Source organism: Melanotaenia boesemani, chromosome 10 (genome assembly GCF_017639745.1).
Source record: "Melanotaenia boesemani isolate fMelBoe1 chromosome 10, fMelBoe1.pri, whole genome shotgun sequence".
Classification (NCBI taxonomy): Eukaryota; Metazoa; Chordata; class Actinopteri; order Atheriniformes; family Melanotaeniidae; genus Melanotaenia; species Melanotaenia boesemani.
The window spans coordinates 1,558,204-1,583,454 of record NC_055691.1 but is presented as its reverse complement, the minus strand read 5'-3'; the positions used below and the strand labels follow the sequence as shown (position 1 = coordinate 1,583,454).

The following is a 25,251-nucleotide window of genomic DNA, read 5'->3' as shown; positions in this document are numbered from 1 at the left end:
CATGCATGGAAGTATGAGGACAGCGACGTATGGCGGTTGAAACAGACGTTGCTATTCACACACGAAAGGGAGCATTAATGGGACTTAAAGCTGCATCTAACAACCAAAACATTTCTATCTTTGTCAAGTCACTTCATTTTTTAACTTAATTCTTATTTGCTGTTAAGATCTCATATTTAGTAGATTGTGTGTTCGGAAGCCTGACTTTTAAATTTGTTTAGTAGGAGCCTGATTTTGCTCCATGAAATATTATCCTATTGGGCGTCTTGTTGTATGTGCAGTTTCAGGTATGACAATGACAACATTTAAAACGGACGTCGCTATTTTCTTTGTTTATATTTCATTTCTTTTAAAGTTTGTTTTCAATGCAGTTATTCTTCCAGCTCCCTGCTGTTGTGTCTGTGTGGTGGAGCGTGTCCTGTCCTCCTGCATCATTGCGTGGCATGGCAGCTGCTCGGCGGCAGAGAAGGCAGCTCTGCAGACGGTGGTGAAGGCTGCACAAAGGACTGTGGGACGCAGTCTACCCACCACCACGGACATTTACACCTTCAGATGCAGGAAACGGGCCTCCTGCATCATGAAGGACTCTACTCACACCGCACACGCACCGTTTGTCCCTCTCCCCTCAGGCAGGAGGCTGCAGAACACTAGGACCACCAGACTGAGGAACAGCTTCTTCCTGGAAGCTGTGAGACTGGCGAATTCTGGAGGACCCCTGTAGCCCCTGCTGCCCTCCCCCATGCAAAACATGTGGAATACACACGCAAACATTTGGTATTGAATCTTCATCTTCATTTTCATGTTGTCCACATGTGCAAAACTGTGGTTTTGAAACATTTTCAAATATTTCCTACATGGAGAATTTGATCCATGTGTGAAGAATACATGGTGCACATGTGAAAGCAGGACTTTAAAACATTTTCATGTGACCCACACATGAAGAACATGTGATTTACATGTAAATGCAAATGTGAACCATATTTGGTCCATATTTGCATGCATGTGGTTTTGAAACATTTTCATGTGATCCACATGCAGTGTTGGGGAGTGACAGAATACATATACCGCTGTTACGTATTTAGAATACTAATTATGAGTAACTGTATTCGGTTAAAGTTACTATTTTAAATCTGGGCATGTAGAATACAGTTACTTTTGTAATACCATTGCAATGCTTTTATGTTTTTATGTTGTTTATCTTCAGCGCTCCGTGTGCGTGGCCTGGACACAGCTGAAGCCTGCACGTAGCACTCAGCTAAAGCTAAGTAGTTTGGAAAGGTGCTAATGCTAGGCTAAAGAGCAGCAAGATGCCTTCCATCTCCACAGACGACTACCAAGACCTATTTAAGAAGATAACAGCGATGGAGGCGAAAGTTTGCCGCCTTGAAGTCAATATTGAAGTAAATGGACTGCATGGAAATGAAACAACCTTTTCATTGACCCACAACAGCGGCGGTGAGCAAGCTAACAGATGGCTACAAGGCACAGATAACACTACTAAAAAAGAAGCAGCCTCTATAAATTACAATAAATCATCAGGTAAAAATCCTCCCTGGAACTGTCTTGGTGCAAAGACAAAAGTAAATCATGCCTTCTGGAAAAGGGAGGACAACGTATCACGGGTCGGACGCAACGAGCTGAAGTCTATGATGAGACTGACTGGCCTCCGCTCCCTACAAAACAAAGGACTTCTTTTACCCTCTACATGGTAGGAAACAGGACTGGACAACCCAGACTGGGAAGGTTAACAACAAACCTCCAAAGCACCTGAATGTGGAACTACAGAACAGATTTGCTCCACTATCAGAGGACTCGGGATCTTCATTGGACGACCATCTGTCCCAGGACTGCGAGGTGAGGACTAAAAGCCGATCAGAAAGGAAAAGGCCCCACGGGGAAAGCTAAAGGCTGGTCCTGAAACTCTCATTATTGGTGATTCTACTGTAAATGATGTTCAGTGGATGTATGGAAAGAATACCGAAGTCCTCTGCTTTCCTAAAGATTTGATCAGTGACCTGCAGGACAGAATTCAGAAGCTGTGGCTGATCACCCAGATGTGAGAACCATGGTTCTACATACAGGGTCACATGATGTGTCCAAGCACCAATCTGAGGCTCTGAACCAGGACTTTACTGGACTGTTAAACACAGCGAGCTCTCTGAAAACAGCAGTTTTCATCAGTGGACCTGGTCCTCCATCACAAAAGGAAAGATTCAACAAATGTATGTATGTGTGTGTACATGTTCGTACAGTATGTGAATGTATGTGTGTATATTTGTATCATTTCTGGGTTTCTCTCACTCTGTTTGAACGCTGGCATGTTGTTGTTGTTGTGTGTGTGTGTGTGTGGGTGTGTTTTTGTTTTTTTTTCTGACCCTGAATGTGGGATGTCGAGGGTGGGGGGAGGGGACTGTTCACAAGTTTAGTTTATGTGTGTATATATGACTCCATTATGCAAAATCAATAAAGATTGTATAAAAAAATAAAAAAAGAGAAAGAGAGCTCCGAGCTGCTGCATCTGCACGCACCACCATGTTAGAAAAACTGTGTGTGAACTAGCTCACATGTACACGTTTTAAGAATAACTTCAGTTTCCCACCATTAATCAAGAATTGATTAATTAATTAGACTCTGCACTGACTATTAAAGAACTAAATACAGGCCTACAAAACAAAAATTTTTAAAGAGCCATGACCTGATCAGTTTCTGGTCAGTTTTTTTAAAGCTTTTCATGCTAGACTTATTCCATTACTTTATTATGTTTTTGTCAATTCTGTCATTTGGTTCTCTCCCTTCCTTCTACATTGAGACAAGTCTATTATTATTCTAAAGGACAAGGGTCCTTTTCTTTGTACATCCTATAGATCAATCTCTTTAATGAATGTAGATGCAAAAATTGAAGCAATGGCCTTAGCTCACCGACTTGAAAAGGTTCTTCCAACAACCATTTTCAAGGAACAGAATGGCTTTATAAAGATGCATCATCTCTATTATAACGCTCACACTCTGTTGTAATCTACTCAAAAGAAACAAAAGTTACGCCTGAAGTAGTAATATCAATCAATGCTGAAAAGCCTTTCGATCAACTTGAATAAAATAATCTATTTACAGTTTTCGCTAAATTTGGAGAAAGTTTAATTTCATGGATACACCTTCTTTATACACTTTATACCTTTGTGCCAGTTCTACCACTAATAACATTCAATTCATTTTTTCTCCCCTCATGTTTGCACTTGTAATATCTATTTGAGGACCTCTCTCACTTTTAATGGCATTACCAGGACTCATACAAAAGTCAAACTATCGTTATATGCTGATGACTTAAGGCTTTATGTCGTAAATCCAGTAACAGCATGTCTTGTTATTGTTTCATTCTTAGATTCAGTGTATTCTTAGGGTATAAAGTTAACATTGCCAAGAGTAACTGTTATCCTATCAACAAACTAGCCTTGCAGCTCTCCCAATCTGAAATTACTTTAAACTGAGCCCTTTGGGGTTTAGGTATCTTGGGGTCAACATAGCTAATCACTTTACGCTGAAGATTTCTTCCCTTATTAGCTGAGATCAAGGCAGATTTTCAAAAATGGAGTTCCCTCCCTGTTTATTTTTTTGGGAGAATAAATAGTTAAGAGGAACGCCCTGCCAAAATATTTGTTTTTGTTTTGATGTCTGCCTGTTTTTTTACCACTTTATTTTATTTTATTTTATTTTTTTTACAGAAAACTCAATTATCTTTCTTTTTTTGTGGGATGGCAAAATACCCAGAGTTAGATAAAAAGTACTTCAGAATTGTAAATTATATGGCGGCCTCTCTCTGCCAAATTTTCAATTCTACTACTGGGCTGTGAACATAATGTAACCCACATAATATAAATGATCCGCCTTAATGTTACAAATATATGGACACAGTTTATGATATGACTGGACAAACCAATCATATAGTTAATAGATCAAATTATTTCTGCTCATCTACTTCCTGTTCTGGTCAGACCGTGTCTGTGTAGCTGTGCATGCAAAGATACCACGCTGGTACTGCATTGTGGGAAAAAGTTAATTATTTCATGGAAAACACCAGAAAACTTGCGCTTGAGCTTCGGATAGAGTCCACGGTAGGGGTTATAACTGCTGCTGATCGGTGCAAGTACATTTAATCAACTCCATAGCTGTGTTATTGTTAGCTCCAGTGTGCTAATGCTAAGGTGTCATGTTGACAGATGAGAACAGAAAAAAAAAAACAAACAAAAAAAACCTCTTTTGTGTGTGTGTGTGTGTGTGTGTGTGTGTGTGTGTGTGTGTGTGTGTGCAAGTACAGGTGTGTATATGTATGCGTATGTGTCTGGGTCTGGGAGTGACAGACAGAGATTACACTAGAGTCTCCAGACAGAAGATGCATTTCAGGAAATCATGGCCATTTCTCTGTATGGCTGTAAAGCCATACCTACTGTATGCTGCATATTTGAGGATTTTAGTTGGCCATGAGTTCTTAGGTTGTTTTGCAGCAGAGTTCTCCACGGCTCCTGTGGTCTCAACTCCAAGCTGCCTGTAGCTAAGAGCTAACCGAGCTAGCCCGGAGCTAACGGTAGCTCACTAGCTAACAGAGGTAGGCGAGCTAAAGCTAAGGCGTGCTGTTAGCCGGCTAAAAACCGTGGTTGTGCTGCACTCTCCCTTCTTGCCGCGGATATTGGATACCTGTCAATCAAAAGGACACGCCCCTAATTATGCCGAATTTCATGATTAAATAACATCTAAACGATAATTAAACCCCCACCCCCCCCCCCCCAGTTGTCATGAAGGTAAACTTGACTTGACCTATTAATCCTAAAATGGATTTTTGTACCAGGCCCCTAGTGGATGAGGGGGGAACTGCAATTTTTTGTACTTCTACACGGATTATGGCGTCATTATGTGGAACTTGCTGCTGAACTTTTTCTGCTGAACCCCCCACTCATTTATATTATTTTCTTTTGTAAAAACCAGGCATAAGTTCAAAGCTACACCAATGCCTCAGAAAGTCATTTAAACCCTCCACAGTGCTCCTGTAGTCTAACCTACTAGTCCATCTAGCATTCCTTTTATTCCTTTTTACATATTTGTCCACAAGGGTGCTACAAGTTTTTCAATAACTACAGTTACATCCTGGTACAAATCAATTAGTGTACCTTGGTGTCAACTGGCAGCACAGTCATGTCTCAGTCTCTCTCTCTCTCTGCTTTATTAACTGGTCCAATCACCGCGAACCCCTCTGGCCTTACCTGCAACCCTGTGGTTTTCACTACCATTAAGATATCATTTTTATTTACTGCTCCCACGGTTTTAACCCCACTATTAAAAAATCCTGCGTTTAAACCCACATTCACCACTCCCTCTTTCTCCTTATGGCAGGATAAGTGGCTGAAATTATTTTTTTAAGGATAGACATGGCTGCTGAATTCTTCCACCCTTCCAACCTTTTAGATATTTCCAAGTGAGGAACCGTGCAAAATCTTTTTTCCCCGACGTCCTGAACTTTGGGGTGAACTTTTACAACTTAATCCTTTGCAAAGGTCTTTAAATTAAAAAATATATAGTTCTATTCAGTTATATGGTGATTTAACCACCATCACAAAAGAAACTTAGGAGCATGAACTAGGATTGATTTTTGATAAACAGTGGTGGAAATACACACTGAAGGTCATTCACAAAACCTCTATTTGTGCCTGTCTGACCTTAATACAGTTTAAGGTTGTATTTAGATGTCATTACTCAAAGACAAGGCTGGCACAGAGTTTTGCAAATACAGAATTACAAAGTCAGCCTACCATCACCTTAAGAACATATCAAGGGTAAAAGATGTGATGTCTCAGCAGGACCTGGAAAAACTAGTCCAGCTTCCATCTTTAGTCGGCTTGATTATTGTAACAGTGTTTTTACAGGTTCTACCTAAAACATCAGTCAGACACCTGCAGCTGATCCAGAACTCTGCTGCTCCAGTCCTCACTAAGACCAAGAAAGTGGACCACATCAGTCCAGCTCTGAGGTCTTTACACTGGCTGCCGGTCCATCAGAGGATAGACTTTAAAGTTCTGCTGCTGGTCTAGAAAGCTCTGAATGGTTTAGGACCAAAATACATCAGAGACCTCTTGACCCAGTATGAACCTACCAGAACCCTCAGGTCATCTGGATCCAGGTTCTTATCAGTTCCAGAGTCAGAACCAGACATGGAGAAGCTGCATTCAGCTTCTATGCTCCACATGTCTGGAACAAACTGGAAGAAAGCCTCAGATCAGCTGAAACAGTTTATTTAGATCCAGGTTAAAGACCCACCTGTTCTCTGCTGCATTAACTAGTTTTTATTTAGAAGTCAAAATCTACATTTGGTTCTTTTAAGCTGGAATCATGTTTTAATATTGTCTTTCCCCACACTGGAACTTTATTTCTTGCATTTTATCTATTTTATTTTAACATCTTCGTTCTGTTTTTATTTAATTAATTGCATTTCTTTTAATCTTTGTTTTTTATGCACTTGCACTGCTTTCTGCTCCCTGCTGTAATGTTTTATGTAAAGCACTTTGAATTGTCTCGTACATGAAATGTGCTATACTAAAAAATTTGCCTTGCCTAGTGACAGATGTGGTGGCTCACCCTGCAATCTTATGCAGATGTTTTTCTCTTGTCCAGTCCTGACAAACTTTTGGCAAATTTATTTCAACACCATGTCCAAGATACTCTTAAAATCTTTTGACACTTCACTACACGCTGGTATTTTTGGTCTTCCAGAAGAATACTGTTGACACTCTATTTATAGGAGCCAAGTGTTTGTGACTGTAGTTCACCTTGTTCCTATTGGGGGGGTCTGTATCGTTTCATGAGGAGGCAATGTGTGTATCTAAGAGAAAGACATCACTGATTAGATGTTTGGCCCAGAAGGGCAAAAAGTTTTTGACTGCAATAGCATTAGGCTAAACTTTATGTATGTTCCTTTATGTACAATCAAAGGAATAATTTGTTACTTAGCTTGCATCAAGAAGAAATAGAGTCGACATTTAATCATTAAAGGCAGTGTAATGGCAAAAATGTGCATCAACCTACTCCAGGGTCAAGCACTCTTAGTAGCTTCGCTCCTTTAACACTATTAAAGAACTGGAAGTAACAGCTTTTATGTCTGTAATTGCTAGATGACACCTCTTTCCTAACTGCAGATCCACAACAGCTCCTTACACAACAGAACACAACGGGTCAATGAGGTTCTGTCTTTTTAAAAGTAGAGAAAATTACATACATAAAAAGGGGATACTTAAATTCTACAACAGACCGGGCTTTGTGCTCTGCTGCTCTCTGAAAACCTGAGGGCTCCATGGACTTAGGAAAGATTTAAGAGGACTCAAAACCTTCCCTTTGAAGAGACAATTTGATTACTAAACTGTTTTATTTCCTGTGTATTGATGAGAGTTTATTTGCTAATATCTTTTTCTTTGATTTTAAAGTAAGATCTTTACAAATAAAATGCATTTTTATTATTATCATTATTATTTTTATTGTTGTTGTTGTTGTTCACACTGTTTCACATGAGATTTACATGTTTTTCACATGTTAAGTCATATGTGGATGTAACGCGAACTAGTTACCAGAGTGTAATATTAACCCAAATTCTCTCCTTCATCATATTGAAACTGAACTAAACAACCACTTCAGAATAAACTGCTGTCACTAGTCAACACTCAGCTACATTAACAACCACAGTAGAAATGTTAAGGCCCGTGAACTTTTTAACCACTGACTGAAAACCAGCAGGTTGACTAAACCTGCATCATTTTGTAGTCATCCTTTAACCTCCATGTCAGTGTAATGTGTGATAACCATTACACAAGAAGCAGCTCCCAGTAGCAGAAGAGCCTCCTCAGTGATCATTGACTCTGTCATCATTCTGGCTAAATGAGTGTAAGGATGCAGGGTCACACAGCGGAGCTAACTCTGTTTGGGATCTGTGAATTACAAGGAGCAGGAGCAATATGGAACAAAAGACTCAGAGACTCATCCTGTCATGGATGCTGCTTGTGGACCAAATGACAATAACTTAATAGAAACAATAGCTTTTTTTAACCTCATGAGCCTAAATTCACACAGCAGCAGAAACTTACACCCTAACAGGAAGAGCAGGATTTACATTTTCTGCCTCCACCTGCTGCATGTAGGAGTGTTGCTCCTTCCAGCATTAACATACAACCTTCATCCTGCCCCCAGTATGTCATCTGACTAACAGGCTAAGGTAGGGAGGGATCTGCTGCTACTGAACGGGCAGATGGGAAATATTACAAGTGGAGGCAATTCCCTGCTCACTGAGGGAGGAAAGCAGAGTTTGATACTGGTGTGATGGAGAGGAAGGACAGGAAACCCGGGAGGAAAAACAGTCAGAGGGCAATGCCAACACATCCTGTTACCCAGCATGCTGTACAGAGCAGAAGAAAGAGAAATGATGCTCACATATAGAAGGATTTACCAGCAGTACAGCTGTTCATTACAAGGCTGTACGCATTATTGTTGAGAATGACTGTGATCTGGTGTCTTCTTTCTTTAACAGAATAATAAAACAAAGAATAATACAGCAGGAAAAGTCATAAACAAGTCCTTCCTCCCCCTGCTGACCTGCTGTCCAGAGGTGGGGTTTTCAGATAAATGACTTTATCTGGCCAATATAAAATATAATCTATCAGTGAATGCAGAGAAACAGTCTTCATAGTGTTCTCAGCAAAAAAAATACAAAACTAAAAAAACTTCAACCACTAGTTAGTGTACTTATTTTGTCATGGTCTGTGTGTTTTCTTTTGGTTTTGCGGCCCTTTTGGTTCATTGTCTTGTCTTGATTTCCTGTTTTATTTTGAAAGTTCGTTCCTCTTGTGCTTTATATTATGTTTTGCTTCTTGTTCATTAGCTCACCGGGTTTGATTTTCGCATTCACTTCAGCTGTTCCTTATTAGTTCCTCACTGTATTTATACCCCTTGGTTTCAGACTCATGTCAGATTCATGTCATGCTTCCTTGTCGTGTGTTCCCTGAGTTTTTTGGTTTGCCTTAGTTGCTGCCTTCTGCCTCTGAGTCCTGCTATTGGTTCCTTACCTCTGCCACACCGTGACATATTTATATAAGTGTCCTTTTCTTCACAGTATTTGAGATGAGATTAAGTAAACAACAGAACAAACAAACTAGTTGAGATCATCTACTTTTTTTTTCTTCTAGTTTTTCAGAGTGTGAGTTTCAGAGTTTCAAACCAAAGCTGCCAAAAGTCCCCCCATCGCAACTCGCAGCGGTGCAGAAGAAAAGTCCAACTGCCCAGATTTCAAAGTAAAATTGAATCCTTACAAAATGATGTTTGGAGAAGATTTTAACATTTCAAAACTTAGGTTTCAAAACTTTTTTGCAAACTAATGTGGTGGGAAAACGATGCCACATGTAAAACTCTGAACACGTAGACTTGAAAACAGCAAAGTTACAACTAGAGGTTTGAATCCCTGAAAATGTGAGACTGAAACTCTGTAAAATGCATCTTGCACTTATGAAAAATAAAAATTCCAAGTACAAAATTATTTTTGCAGAGATTCAAACTTTTTAAAGACTTTCAAAATACTTTCCAAGGTTTCAAAACTTATTTTCAGACTTCAAACACTGACTTTCAAGGTTTCAAAACGTTTTCTTTCAGTGTCAGATTATGGCAGGATTCTCTCCCATAATTTCTGCTGTGAAGTGGGTCTGTTTAACATGGAGTCTGTGGGGATTTCCAATTTTTTGCTGCATAGGCTTCACATTTTACCAGCATAGGTTGCTGCTTGGGTAGCACCCACAACTCACTAAGAAGAGTTTTCACATCAGTCTCAAAGTCTACAATAACACCAGAAAACATGGCTAAATTTGCTGCTAGTTGATGTTTTTGTTTTTTTTGTAATTTAACTTTATTTTAAATTTTTCTGCCTAACACAAAACAGACACATTCTTACATGTTCGCTGTCCAGTGATGATGTACTTGTGAATCATTTCAAACTGAAAATAAACTCCGAGTTTAAATTAAATTAAATCAAATAAACAAACACAGCCGTATATCAGCAATGTTTCATAATACGGCCATCAAGCCACATGTATTTACAAGGAAGCCATTCCAACACTTTCATCCTTTCAGCTCTGATTCTGGCCAACATTTGTTTAAAGGAGACTGATTCCAGTCACATACAGGGTGTGCAGAATTATTAGGCAAGTTGTATTTTTGAGGATTAATTTTATTATAGAGCAACAACTATGTTCGCAATGAACACAAAAGACTCATAAATATCAAAGCTGAATATTTTTGGAAGTTGGAGTGGGGCTTTTTTAGTTTTAGTATCTTAGGAGGATATCTGTGTGTGCAGGTGACTATTACTGTGCATAATTATTAGGCAACTTAACAAAAACCAAATATATACCCATTTCACTTATTTATTTTCACCAGGGAAACCAATATAACAACTCAAAATGTACAAATATACATTTCTGGCATTCAAAAACAAAACAAAAACAAATCAGTGACCAATATAACCACCTTTCTTTGTGAGGACACTCAAAAGCCTGCCATCCATAGATTCTGTCAGTGTCTTGATCTGTTCACGATCAACATTGCGTGCAGCAGCAACCACAGCCTCCCAGACCCTGTTCAGAGAGGTGTACTGTTTTCCCTCCCTGTAGATCTCACATTTGATGAGGGCCCACAGGTTCTCTATGGGGTTAAGATCAGGTGAACAAGGAGGCCATGTCATTATTTTTTCTTCTTTTAGACCTTTTCTGGCCAGCCACGCAGTGGAGTACTTGGATGCGTGTGATGGAGCATTGTCCTGCATGAAAATCATGTTTTTCTTGAACGATGCTGACTTCTTCCTGTACCACTGCTTGAAGAAGGTGTCTTCCAGAAACTGGCAGTAGGACTGGGAGTTGAGCTTGACTCCATCCTCAACCCGAAAAGGTCCCACAAGCTCAGCTTTGATGATACCAGCCCATACCAGTATCCCACCTCCACCTTGCTGGCGTCTGTGTCGGAGTGGAGCTCTCTGCCCTGTACTGATCCAGCCACGGGCCCATCCATCTGGCCCATCAAGACTCACTCTCATTTCATCAGTCCATAAAACCTTAGAAAAATCAGTCTTATGATATTTCTTGGCCCAGTCTTGACGTTTTATCTTGTGTGTCTTGTTCAGTGGTGGTCGTTTTTCAGCCTTCCTTACCTTGGCCATGTCCCTGAGTATTGCACACCTTGTGCTTCTTGGCACTCCAGTGATGTTGCAGCTCTGAAATATGGCAAAACTGGTGGCCAATGGCATCTTGGCAGCTTCACGCTTGATTTTCCTCAGTTCATGGACAGTTATTTTGCGCCTTGTTTTTTCAACACGCTTCTTGCGACCCTGTTGACTATTTTGAATGAAATGCTTGATTGTTCGATGATCACGCCTCAAAAGCTTGGCGATTTTAAGAGTGCTGCATCCCTCTGCAAGACATCTCACTATTTTTGACTTTTCAGAGTCCGTCAAATCTCTCTTCAGACCCATTTTGCCAAAGGAATGGAAGTTGCCTAATAATTATGCACACCTGATATAGGGTGTTGATGTCATTAGACCACACCCCTTCTCGTTACAGAGATGCACATCACCTGATATGCTTAATTGGTAGTAGGCTTTCAAGCCTGTACCGGTTGGAGTAGAACAACATGCATAAAGAGGATGATGTGATCAAAATACTCATTTGCCTAATAATTCTGCACACACTGTATATTGTGCTCTGGTTTCTAAAAATCTGGAGGAAAATAAAAACCCTACTATTGCTAAAAAAAAGTTCTAGTGTGTTTTTGAACAGAAGATCAGTTCTGACTAATGACAAAATTTTGCAATTTATAAGGATTTTTCATCTCTTAGGAGACATTACATGTCAGATAAAGGTTGTTCCCTACACACAAAGCCTTCAAAGCACTTGTTCTTTAAAAGAAATTAACAATAAAAATTCTGTATCAATATTATCTACGTTATCAAAGACGTTGTTTATCACCCTGTTCCCACCTGCTTCTGTTTATTCAGTGTTACATGAAGATGACGATAACTGACCTGAACACCAGCAGCATGTTCTGAAGTAACCACAGGTTCAGGGAGCTTTGTTAGGATATATACTAGTGATGAATCACACTGCCTTGTTTTTGGCTAACTCACATAACAGAGACGATGTCACCTCGTTGGACCTGGTAGTTCCTCACACTCCATCGGTTCAACAGGACCACATCACACTCTGATCCTCCACCTGGGTTCAGAAATGGCTGGAAATAAACAAAAACACACAGCAACAGAATTTATTTAATCATCACAACTACAGGATTTATTAAAAACACTGGTTGGAGATTGTAGAAAGGCAACAGGAAGTCCAATCAGCACTGGTTCCAACTGAGGTCTGCAGAACATCTGAACACACAACACGTCCGGCAGATGGTTTACAGCAGCAGAACACACACCGGGTGCCTCCTGCCAGCAAAGACCAGGAAACTGAGGCTACAATTCACACACACTCACCAACACTGGACAATAGAAGATGGAGAAACGTTGCTGGTCTGATGAGTCTCCATTTCAGCTCCACATTCAGATGCTCGGCTCAGAGTCTGCTGGAAACATCATGAAAACATGGATCCATCCTGCCTTGGATCAACGCTTCAGCCTGCTGCCGGTGTAATGGTGTGGTGGGTATTGTTTTGGCACACTGTGAGCACCTTAGAACCAACCATGGTTTAAAGCTGGATTTATACTCAATCTATACTAGATACAAACTTCAATGGTGACGGTTTTACAGATGTCCTTTAAAACCTCTGATTTGTTTTTCCACAAACGAAAACAGGATGTGTGTAGGTCATTTCATGATTGCTAGGACATTTCATAGACAACTGCAGCAGCTGTGCGATCTCTGAGTGCTGCTAGCCTGCAGGTTAACTTAATCAGTTACACGTTTCATCACATTCCCCCACAAGAGTTTCCTTCTCATCGCTTGTCGGACTGTTGAACGAAGGCTGAATGTAAACATTAATCTGCTTCTGATCGCTTCTTTAGTTAATGTTTAGTGCTCTGTGGAGGAATGTTAGCTACCAGCTATCACACGTTATCAAGATGATTTTGGTAACTTGTCTGCTTACACTGTTTATTGAAATGTAGAGAACTCTGGACAAAAGGAACCAGAGACACACATCTAAGAAAACCTGCTCTGGAATTCATGTCACATTTGGACATTTAACAGACCAACAGGATTAGCTTGTCCTGTAAGAACACACTTTGGCTTCATCTAAATCAATAGTTAATAATACGGGAGTTTGGACTGGTCCCACTGAATCTTGCACAAGTGTGAGATGTAAGTGAAACTCGGGATCCTCGGACAAGGATCAACTGTCTGCCCAAGCTGGCCATGAAACATGACTGTCAGAAAAGACAGGGATAGTGAGCTTATCTTCCTCGTTTAAGCTTCCTTCTCAGGAATTAAACTAGGCCTAAACTAGGGGTGGAGCCTATCCCAGCTGTGTCAGATGACAGACCTGGACAGGTGGCCAGTATGGAAGATGTCCAGAACTAACTAACTAAAACTCACCATTGAAGATGCTCTGATCTTTAACATTTATCTGACATATGTTCAGGTAGACCTAAAGAACTCCAACTTCCTCTGCTGTGGACCTCGTGGTTTCTCTGATGGTGGATCTGTTGCAGTGTCTCACCTGCATCGAAGCTCCCTCTACTCGCGCTACGTAAGCCAATCTATCGAGGACGGTAACTGTGACTGGAACAGCGACAAAGAATCCACTGACGAAAGCTCGCAGGTAGCGCCGGCCCGCCGTCTGCGCCATGAGCAGGCTGGAGGGGAGAGAAGACCACTAAAATCAGAACATGTTGAGGTTTATTGATTTCAGAGAGGACATACAGCATCTCAGGAATCATTCCTATTCATTGCCTCTCATACTGTACAGGTATAACAATTTAACCCATTGGACACTGAAGATGACTACATGACCCAGACGTATACAACATCCAGGAACTTTGTCAGCTGCATATCAGGAGTACATCACCCTGAACCTGTTCTGTACTGGGAGTTTTTCAACCACTTTGTTTTCCATAGTGAAGTCCCAGAAGTCCAGACAAGCGTATATACATATATGTGTATATATATATATATATATATATATACATATATGTATATATACATACATATATATAAATATAGCTAAAGCCAGTGGAGTTTATATATATATATATATATATATATATATATATATATATATATATATATGTATTCTACTATTCTACAGTTATTTAGCAGACGCTTTTATCCAGAGCGAATTACATTTGAGAGAAAGAACAACACAAGCATGAATTCAAACAAGATGGACGTCATCATTAAGTGGTAGTCAGACTGCTGGGAGTCCAGTTGGACCAGGTGCTGTCATGTAGAGCTAGAGGCAGTGCATATCTTTTTGTTTTTTGGAGTCATTTTGTTTAACTACAAGATCACGATTTCATCACACAATATCATCTTGGGTGTAAGTGCAGCAGCTTCTTCAGTACCTGGTTGAGCCAAAGAGCTGGACAAATCTTTCTAACTCATTCTGAGTAGAAGAGTTAAGCTAAGTGTGGAAATGCGCCTTAAACAGCTGAGTCTTTAGCTCGCTTTTAAAAGTGGATAAGGACTCTACGGATCGGACGGAGTTTGGTAAATCGTTCCACCACCGAGGAACAACAGAGGAGAAGAGTCTAGCTACTGATGTGGCGCCACCTTGTGGTGGGAGCACTAGGCGTCTTTCACTGGCAGAGTGTAACTGTGGAGAGGGAGTGTAGCTCTGGATTAAGGAGTGAAGGTAGACCGGAGCCGTTTGGGTTATTGTTTTGTAAGCCAGAAGCAGAGCTTTGAATCTGATGTGCTGCAACTGGAAGCCAGTGGAGAGCGATTAGCAGCAGAGTGACATGAGCTCTTTTGGGCTGGTTGAAGACCAGACGTGCTGCTGCGTTCTGGATCATCTGCAGAGGTTTAACTGAGCATGCAGGCAGGCCAGCCAGTAAGAAGTTGCAGTAGTCAATGCGTGAAATGACCAGAGCCTGGACCAGGAGCTGGGTCGTGTGTTCAGTCAGGTAGGGTCTGATCCTCCTGATGTTGTAGAGAGCAAATCGGCAAGACCGGGAAACCGAGGCAACATGGTCCTTAATGGTCAGCTGGTTGTCTACCATGACATCAAGATTCCTGGTAGAAGATGTAGGCACAAGTGTGATAGAGTCAAGCTGCACGCTTATCTGTGGTGGTAAAGAAGGACTGGCTGGAAAGACAATAAGCTCGGTCTTCGACAGATTTAACTGAAGGTGTAGATCCTTCATCCATGCAGAGATATCAGCAACATGCTGATATTCACATTGAGACGGTTGTGTCGTCAGGTAGGAAAGAAAGGAAAAGCTGAGTGTCATCTGCATAGCAGTGGTAGGAGAAACCAAGAGAGCTAATGATGCACCGAGCACCCCTGTTGTCAGCCTATGTGATCTGGACACGCCCCCCACCAAGATGCTTGGAATGATCTCCCTGTGAGGTAGGACATGAACCACGAGAGGACAGATTCTGAGATGCCAAGCTCCGAGAGTGTGGAGAACAGTTTATGATGGTTGACTGTGTCAAAGGCAGCAGACAGGTCCAGCAGTATAAGGACTGAGGATTGACCAGTGAATATATATATATATATATATATATATATATATATATATATATACACACACATCCCATGTACACCAAGATGAAAATCCAAGCTCCATGAACACATCAGGAAGATGGCCCCAAGGGATAAAGCATTGAGTGAATGCGTCAGGCAATGGGACCTGGACGAGAATGAAATGGAGGAACCATCATGGGGGACAAGCCCCAGGAGCACAGGAGCAAGCTTTGAGTACCAGGACAATCTGGGCCCAGATCTACCACACCAGACAGGACCCCAGGTCTACCACACCAGGCAGGACCCCAGATGCAGGCTTTGAAAAGAGGTCTCTGAAACAATCCAGCAACTCACAGCAGGGTGCAAGATACTGGCAGGCAAAGAATACATGGAACGCCATAACCAAGTATCGTACAAAGTGTACAGAAACGTCTGTGCAGCATATGGACCGGAGACCCCTAGGTCACAACGGAAACACCTCCCAAGGTGGTGGAGAATGAGAGGGATAAGATCCTGTGTGACTTCCAGATACAGACCGACAAAATGGTGGAGGCCAACCAAGAGGACATTGTGATCATGGATAAGCAGCAAAGGAAAGCCGTAGTGATGGATGTAGCCATCCCCAACGATGGAAATATCAGGAAAGAAGGAACATGAGAAACGGGAGAAATGCCAAGGACTCAAGGAGGTTCTGGAGAATCCTGGAAGGTGAAGGTAACAGTAGTACCAGTGGTCATTGGAGCACTGGGGGCCGTGTCCCCCACACTGGAGAAGTGGCTCCACCAGATACCTGGAGAACCATCAGACATCTCCATCCAGAAGAGAGCAGTCCTAGAAACAGGTGATCGAGCATTTTGCTGTTGATGCTCCTAGACTGGAACTGTCCTACCCCGAGCATCAGAACAGATCCGTCTTAGAATATTTTAAGTCTCATTTGTTTGCTCTGACTTTCCGCTCCAGCTGAGCAGAACTTTGTTAGCTCCATAAGGTTTAATAGTTTCAGTCATTTCAGTTTTTATTGCGTATTTTTATTCTGTGTATTTTATAGTCAGTATTTTTATTTTTTATTTTTGTGAATTGCCTATGTACAGCTCTGTGGGCAGCAGTGGCTGTTTAAAATGTGCTCTTATAAATAAACTCAACCTGTATATTAATGAGTAATTAACCCGAGTAAAGAATGCAGCCACGACTAAAACATGCACATTTCTGTTCATAATCTTACAGCTTCTGTCTACAAAGAGTAGTTGAATTTTTTATTATAGAGTGAAAAGAATTAATATCATGAATATGCACTATAAGTAAAACTGAATTTGAAAAGGAAACAGAACAAATTACATGTCGTCTCCTCTGTGTGGGTCTACATGTCCCTGAAATAACCTTTTTGTTCTTCCTATCTCATCATCATGAAGCAGCTCTGTACTTTTTGTAATACTGATGATGATATTTAGCTGCACAATATATTTGATATCGTTTAAATATTGATATCAGTATTACAAAGATGATTTGACCTGAACTAGCTACAAATCTATTAATAACATCTACATTAAAGTCACAAGTCCTGCTGTTGTTCAGAACTATAACCTACATATGAAACATCTGACATCAACTCTTGATATTTAAGGATTTGTTTGACAACTTCAAGCCATACCATAATCCAATATTACATATCTCATGTTTTCCTAATATCCTGCAGCTACAGAGGACTCAGAGATCGATAAGCTGAATACCGACAACAGTTCAGCACAAGGCAACAAGCTCAACAAGAAGGAACTCACCGGTCTGAGCTTTTTAACTGAGTTCAGTATTGTTCATTTTCATCTTTCATCAATAAAAAGTAAAAACCTGAAATGGGTCAGATCCGGTAATGAAACAGTCTGTATATCTACAGCAACATCAACATCCATCTCAAAGCAGCATAAAAAACCGGGAAGACTTTAAATAAATTATATAAACTGCATTTATATTTGGCCAATAATCCTGATTCCAGTTAAACATTTCCTCAAAAACTGATGTTAAATCTCTTCAGCGGGAATATAAAGACAAACAGAACTGAAGCTTTTTCCCTCTGGATTCAGAGTCAAGCTGTTTGTAATCACTAAAGATAAAATCATACACTTTACGTAAAGTTATGTTTAAAGAAACATAAGTTATTTAAATGTGAGAAAAACGTCAAATAAAGTTTGCTCTCTTGTTTCACAGAGACAAAAACATTTTGTAGTATAAAGTTCACAGATTTAATTTCTACAATACCAACAAAGAAGAAAGTTGATAAATCTGTAGTGTATCGGTTTTACATTTACTTATTGGTTTTGCTATAACACTGAATAATAAATGTAATAAAGCAGAAGTCCAGAAAAACACGATATAATTCAAGGAAAAAATGAATGTTCAACTTCTTAGTTCACAGATTAGACGTAGTATTTCAGTACATTCAACCGCTGTCAGCTTCAGCCACAGCATGAAAATAAAGTTCATCGCTGGAAAAACAACTTAGCAACACTTTCTGCATCAAAACTCAAGGGATAAATTTCTCCCCATCTGATTTAATCATCTCAGTCTCAAAAGGACGAATCAACTTCGTCATCTTGATTGGCCAGCACTAGTTTGGGTCATTGATTAACCGGGTCAACATCTCTGTGGCACCTCTCCTGCCAGACAAGAGTTGACCTGTGAGTGCTAACAGTTAGCTTCTGTGGCTAACCGCTCAGCTGGCTCAGAGATGTGATGACAGAAAACTGTCGATAACCGCAGTGAAACATTCAGGAAAGAGGTTGGAACTCTGTGTAAAAACCTATAAAATAACGTTTTCTCAATTGACAGCAGCGCTGGAATATCCTGTAGCTAACACACCTACCAGCAACGTGACTTCCGTCTTCTGTCTGTCCAACAACACGTGCTGTCCGTGCTGTCACCCGGGTCCTAGTGTACGCCCTGTTTCTACCAGCGCTGCTGGGACTGGTGAATGGCATAGAGCCATGGAGTGTATGAAAGTGGTCACCGCTTCGTACGTCAACGGCACCGCCATATTGGTCCTGGCAATTTAACAATTTTCAATAGGATTAAACGAAAGAAAGTCGCCTGATCTTCTGCAGCTTGGGACTGAAAAACCATAACAATAACACTTTTTAAGCCAGGAATTACTTTTCACAGTAAGAATGAACATCTATTTATTTATTTTATTTATTTTGGGCACTTGTTAGTCACATAAAGTTGTTATCCCAGTTGTTAATACGAGAGTCTTTAAGACCCACTTATGCTCGATGCAAAAGATGGAAAAAGGCAGGGATTTGTCCCTTTTTAGCACCTTTTCAGTATAACAGGGTTTACTAAAATAACATTTCCTACTGTTGGAGGAGAGAGAAGGGGGGTCACTGGTGCAATGCATTTCTTAAAGTGGTCACATGTTAGTTTTTCATAGTATGTTTCAAAATAACAAGGGGTTTCAAAATACATTAGACGTGATTACTGGTTAACAATTACATTACATTTTCAAACCTTTTCCCCCATAGCTCAAATATAAAATCCCAATCAGCTAAAAGTCTTACAAAACATTTAGAAATTAGATTAGAAAAGTCCAGGACAGCAGTCGGACTGAACAGAAAGGATGAAGAATATCAAGTCAGTTCCTTGATTCACACTTTGGGCTATAAAGCTGAGGACATTTTGTGCACACTATATCAGATATTAAAAAATACAAGCTAGTTAAAGAGGCAAGTGAAACTGCAAGTATGATATATGAAAGAGCTCAATAAAAGATGCCAAGAGCCAGGGGGATTGGCAGAGGCCTTCATTACTTCAGTTTATAAACTGCCAATACGGCCCACTGTGGGATAAAATGATCCGAGATAGATTAGTGGTTGGTATTAGGCATCACAGCCTTTCAGAAAAATTCCAGATGGATGGTGAACTGATCCTAGACAAAGCCATTACCGCAATAAGGCAACATGAAGAAATTAAAAGACAGCAACCTCTGGTGCAAGACACAAATACCAAAGAGGCAAATGTGGACTTGCTAAAATTCAAAAATAGCTTTCACAAAGAACACCAGACATGAAACTCAGCCTATAGAAAGGGACAGACAAATAGAAAGGAGAAAAAAGCTGCAGAAGATGTGGAAAAACACCAGTTCACTCCTGTGCAGCACTTAAAGCAGAGTGCAGAAAATGTAGAAAGAGAAGACATTTTGCAGTTGTTTGTCAATGTGGGTGCAGCACTAGAAGATGAAGGTGGGTGCAGCACTAGAAGATGAAGGTGGGTGCAGCACTAGAAGATGAAGGTGGGTGCAGCACTAGAAGAGGAAGGTGGGTGCAGCACTAGAAGTGGAAGGTGGGTGCAGCACTAGAAGATGAAGGTGGGTGCAGCACTAGAAGTGGAAGGTGGGTGCAGCACTAGAAGATGAAGGTGGGTGCAGCACTAGAAGTGGAAGGTGGGTGCAGCACTAGAAGATGAAGGTGGGTGCAGCACTAGAAGATGAAGGTGGGTGCAGCACTAGAAGTGGAAGGTGGGTGCAGCACTAGAAGATGAAGGTGGGTGCAGCACTAGAAGATGAAGGTGGGTGCAGCACTAGAAGTGGAAGGTGGGTGCAGCACTAGAAGATGAAGGTGGGTGCAGCACTAGAAGATGAAGGTGGGTGCAGCACTAGAAGTGGAAGGTGGGTGCAGCACTAGAAGATGAAGGTCGGTGCAGCACTAGAAGTGGAAGGTGGGTGCAGCACTAGAAGATGAAGGTGGGTGCAGCACTAGAAGAGGAAGGTGGGTGCAGCACTAGAAGTGGAAGGTGGGTGCAGCACTAGAAGATGAAGGTGGGTGCAGCACTAGAAGAGGAAGGTGGGTGCAGCACTAGAAGTGGAAGGTGGGTGCAGCACTAGAAGATGAAGGTGGGTGCAGCACTAGAAGATGAAGGTGGGTGCAGCACTAGAAGAGGAAGGTGGGTGCAGCACTAGAAGTGGAAGGTGGGTGCAGCACTAGAAGATGAAGGTGGGTGCAGCACTAGAAGATGAAGGTGGGTGCAGTACTAGAAGAGGAAGGTGGGTGCAGCACTAGAAGTGGAAGGTGGGTGCAGCACTAGAAGATGAAGGTGGGTGCAGCACTAGAAGTGGAAGGTGGGTGCAGCACTAGAAGATGAAGGTGGGTGCAGCACTAGAAGAGGAAGGTGGGTGCAGCACTAGAAGATGAAGGTGGGTGCAGCACTAGAAGAGTAAGGTGGGTGCAGCACTAGAAGTGGAAGGTGGGTGCAGCACTAGAAGATGAAGGTGGGTGCAGCACTAGAAGAGTAAGGTGGGTGCAGCACTAGAAGATGAAGGTGGGTGCAGCACTAGAAGAGGAAGGTGGGTGCAGCACTAGAAGATGAAGGTGGGTGCAGCACTAGAAGAGTAAGGTGGGTGCAGCACTAGAAGTGGAAGGTGGGTGCAGCACTAGAAGATTAAGGTGGGTGCAGCACTAGAAGAGTAAGGTGGGTGCAGCACTAGAAGAGGAAGGTGGGTGCAGCACTAGAAGATGAAGGTGGGTGCAGCACTAGAAGAGTAAGGTGGGTGCAGCACTAGAAGATGAAGGTGAGTGCAGCACTAGAAGAGGGAGGGGACAGCAGTCTTTTCGGGGTGGTTTCTGCAGGGAACAAATTGAAGACGTGGAAAATGGAAAAAGACAAAGTGAATTGTCAGGACATTTCCTTCAAGTTGGATACTGGTGTGGAGGTTACAGTCATTCTAGCCTACTCCAGCTCCGGTCCTTGAGGGCCACAATCCTGCAAGTTTTCCATGTGTCCCTGCTCCAAAACCACCTGACTCAAATGAATGAGTAATTTTTGCTAAACTTAATTGGCTGTTGGATCCATTTAATTTGGGTTAGGTGTGTTGAAGCAGGAAACATTGAAAACCTGCAGGACAGCAGCCCTTGAGGACCGACTTTGGATACCCCTGGTCTGCTCAAAAGAACATCACAGCCCACCAAAGCAACAATACCACTGTGTGGGCCTGGCAGTGAAAGGTGAAGGTCAGGTGACAGTCAGTTTCATGGGGTCACAGAACATAAGGGCAGGACTACTGCACAACCAGTGTATGTGGTACAGAAACTTGTTTGATTGGGTTTCTAGCAATCATAGACCTGCAGCTAATGTATCTTGTCGACTGTCAGCAGACCTGCAAGCTGAGATGAAAAAACAAACAGTACCACAATGTTTTTGCAGGACTGGACTCCCTAAGAGGAGAATACAAAATCAAGCCGAGGGAGAAAGCCAAGCTGTTTGCATTGTCGCTGCCAAGATGGATGCCTCTCCCATTGTATGACAAAGTAAAGTTCAAGTTTAGGTTTATTTATACAGCATGTTCACTGCAACACCAGCTGCCCAAAGTGCTGAACAACAACAAAAACAAAACAAAAGTCAAAGCAGAGCTTGTCAGAATGGTGAACTTGGGGTAACTATGCCAACAGAGGAGCCCACAGGCTTGTGTGCAGGAATGGTGGTGGCACTAAAGTAATCAGAATTTGCTCTGATATGACTCATCTAAATGAGTTCATCTCCCGTGAAAGACACGTTCTACCAGCAGTAGATGAAGCTCTGGCCAAACCCATAGGGGCAACCATCTTTACAAAGCTGGATGCAACAGCTGGATTCTGGCAGATACCCCTGCACCCAGATTCAGTCACATTGACTACATTTATGACCCCTTTTGGGAGATATTGTTACAAAAGGCTCCCATTCGGGATTTCCTCCTCACCAGAACACTATCAAAGGCAGCTAACGCAGATGCTGATAGGGCTGGAACGAACTGGTTAAACAACAGTATTCACAGTATATGTCTAAGATGCTGTTGTAGAAAAGCTGAGAGTTTGTGGAAGAAAACTGGTTTGCATGTCTACCTGCTTAACCTGAAAGATCTCCTGGCTTCCTTTAATGATGCTGTTAGAGATGCAAGGGCTGCCTACTTCTCAAATTTAATCTCAAAAAGTTGTGGTGTTATTTAACACCATTAGTAAATGAATGAATCCTACTGCTCCTGCTGCCCCATTGCTTCAAATGAGGATTGTGAAAAATTCCTGGTCTTTTTTTATGAAAAAGTTAAAACAGTGAGAAGCTCTGTGTCTCCATCAGCTGTGTTACTGTCTGTTATCATAGATAACTTTTCACCTGTTTTTGTTATCCAAGCTGGTCACATTAGTTGGCTCAATGAAGACATCCTCTGATGTTCTACCTACATCCCTATTTAAAGATGTCTTCCAGGCTATTGGTCCCTGTGTGCTAACAATAATAAGCTTCTCTCTGCTGCTTGGTCAAGTTCCTGACTATTTTAAGAATGCTGCCATTCATTCCCTCTTAAAAAACCCAAGCTCAATCCCTCTTTTTAGTAGCTATAGATTCATTTCAAATTTGCCATTTATCTCTAAGATGTTAGAAAAAACAGTTGCTAAGTGGCTTACAGCTGCTTTAGAGACACACATATCCTGGATCATTTCCAGTCTGGCTTTTGCAGAGCTCACTCCACTGAAACGGCGCTGCTCAGAGTCACCAATGACCTCCTGATGCAGAGCGATGCAGGTCATTGCTCTGTGTTATTGTTACTGGACTTGACCTCAGCTTTTGACGCTGTAGATCATCGTGTCCTGCTGGACGGGCTGAAACACTGGGTGGGGGTTTCAGGATCTGCTCTTAAATGGTTCTCCTCTTATCTTTCAGGGAGATTAGTTTCTGTGACTGCTGCAAAGTTCAAATCCTCTTCTTCATCTCTTGATTTTGGTGTTCCACAGGGATCTGTTCTGGGCCTTTATTGTTTATTTTATATTTGCTGCCTCTGCTTCACATTATATGCTCTTTTAAAGATATTTCTTACCGTTGTTATGCTGACGATATTCAGCTATTTATTTCTTTCAAATCTCAGGATGTTTTTAAGATTCAGATCTTGCTTGAGTGTTTGGATGCTGTCAGGAGCTGGATGAATGATAACTTTCTTCATCTAAATGATGCAAAAACGGAAGTCCTTGTTTGTGCCCCTGATAGATTTTCCCTAAGATATCTGAATTGCTTGTTTGCTTTTGTTTTTATCATCTCATTCATCTCATTTATCATCTCAATGAAGGCATTCATGCCTTCATCTCATCCAGACTTGATTATTGTAATTCCATTGTAATTTGTCCTCACCCAAAGTGGAGGTCTTCCAGGATTCAGATTTTCTTCTGTACAAGCACAGGTGATGTTTTCGCCTCCTTCCAGATTCTGTCTCGGAGCGAGTGGGAGATGAACTGCATGATGATACGGCGGGAAGATTTCTGTTTATCCGAGTGGGGAGCTAGCCTGTGAGCGATGTCCAGCATTGATCAGCTGAGCCAGGAGAGACTTCAGTGAAGGGGTTCATTATGAGCTGTCTTATATTTTCATCGTGACATTCCTCCACACCAGCCACTCTTAGATTCCACCTTCTTTTGTACGCGTCCAGCTCAGTCACCTTTTCACGTAGAGCGGTATTTTCCTTCTGAAGTGAGGCTATTTCTGCTTCATTCTTTTCAATTTTGGTTGTATATCATGCATATGTTTAGCCAAGGAGTCCTGAGAATCAGGAAGCACTGTTAGCTTTCGTATCGGACTCCACGTTCACCACCCTAACCCTAAACATTCCACCTGCATTTTTTCAATACGCAGCTCCACAGAAAGCAAGGTCGATGAAGCATCAGGAGACTTAATGGTCGGATTGGGTTTCTTGGCAGGACGAGTGTCTGTAGTTTCAGGGAGAGGTGTAAGGTCATTTTCCCGGGTCATTTTCAGTGAAAGAAGGTTCCAGCAATTTCCTAGAGTAAGTGTGCATTGCATTGCATTTGTCAACACTGAAGTCCATGTTCAAGCACAAAGGAAAGGGAATACCTGGTCAAATGGACGGATGAAAGAAGCCAAAGAAGTAAAAAATGGGAAAAAATGTACAAAAGATATTCCAGTTACGGTTACAACAGAAGAAAAAGGTTAGTATTGCACCAAGAGCAGCAAAAAGAGGTTAGTCAGTATAGCTTTGGAACGACAATGTTACACAGACGCCATCTTGGCCGACTCTAATCTGCCATTGCTGTTGTTGTGCTTTTGCATGCTTTTTGTGGGTTGAGCAGGGTCTGAGTTTGCAAGTGCAAGATGACGTGAAAGACATCAATGTTCCCAAAAGAATCCACTTCCAGTTTATACTGATATACTGGACTTTGTTTTTTACCCTGGAGGCCATTGTCAAATCTTTGTGTTTTTATCCACATAAAACTCTGTTGTATAAGATGGAGTAATTTGGAAATATATTGTCCCATGTGGCAGGTGGATACAAAGAAAAAAACGTACATGGGGGATGGGCCGGTGGTGTTGTTCATATCAAATAAATAAAGCAGAATGGACTACATAAATGAAAGAAAACAGCCAGACTAGCTAACTAAGGTTCAAATCAAAACAAACAAAATCCTAAATTACTGCACTGACTACAAACAAAACACAACCAGAAGCAGCGCTGCCAACTGAACAATAAACAAACAAAGAAAACTATGAAAGAAGGATTACAATTCTAGCTGGCCCGGTCTCCAACAAAAAATGGAAACGACC

At 41.5% G+C, this 25,251-nt stretch overlaps 1 protein-coding gene across 5 annotated transcripts in view; it reads right to left on the bottom strand.

Moving 5' to 3' along the window:
* The window catches only part of immp2l (inner mitochondrial membrane peptidase subunit 2), a 55,743-nt gene extending 37,132 nt beyond the window's left edge, over nucleotides 1-18,611 (bottom strand). For 4 of the 5 annotated variants that reach the window (XR_006011791.1, XR_006011792.1, XR_006011793.1 and 1 more), the window contains exons 1-3: nucleotides 18,245-18,502; nucleotides 13,726-13,861; nucleotides 12,191-12,294 (exon numbers count right to left, since the gene is read on the bottom strand). Coding sequence is in view for 2 of the 5 variants with exons in the window: in XM_041996308.1 (XP_041852242.1) it covers nucleotides 12,191-12,294; nucleotides 13,726-13,854 (233 nt within the window). In the remaining 3 variants the exon portion in view is untranslated. Of the gene's footprint in view, nucleotides 1-12,190; nucleotides 12,295-13,725; nucleotides 13,862-18,244; nucleotides 18,503-18,547 lie in introns of those variants that run through there. The other variant, XM_041996309.1, reaches the window with a different exon arrangement.
* Between the last annotated feature and the right edge of the window lie 6,640 nt (nucleotides 18,612-25,251).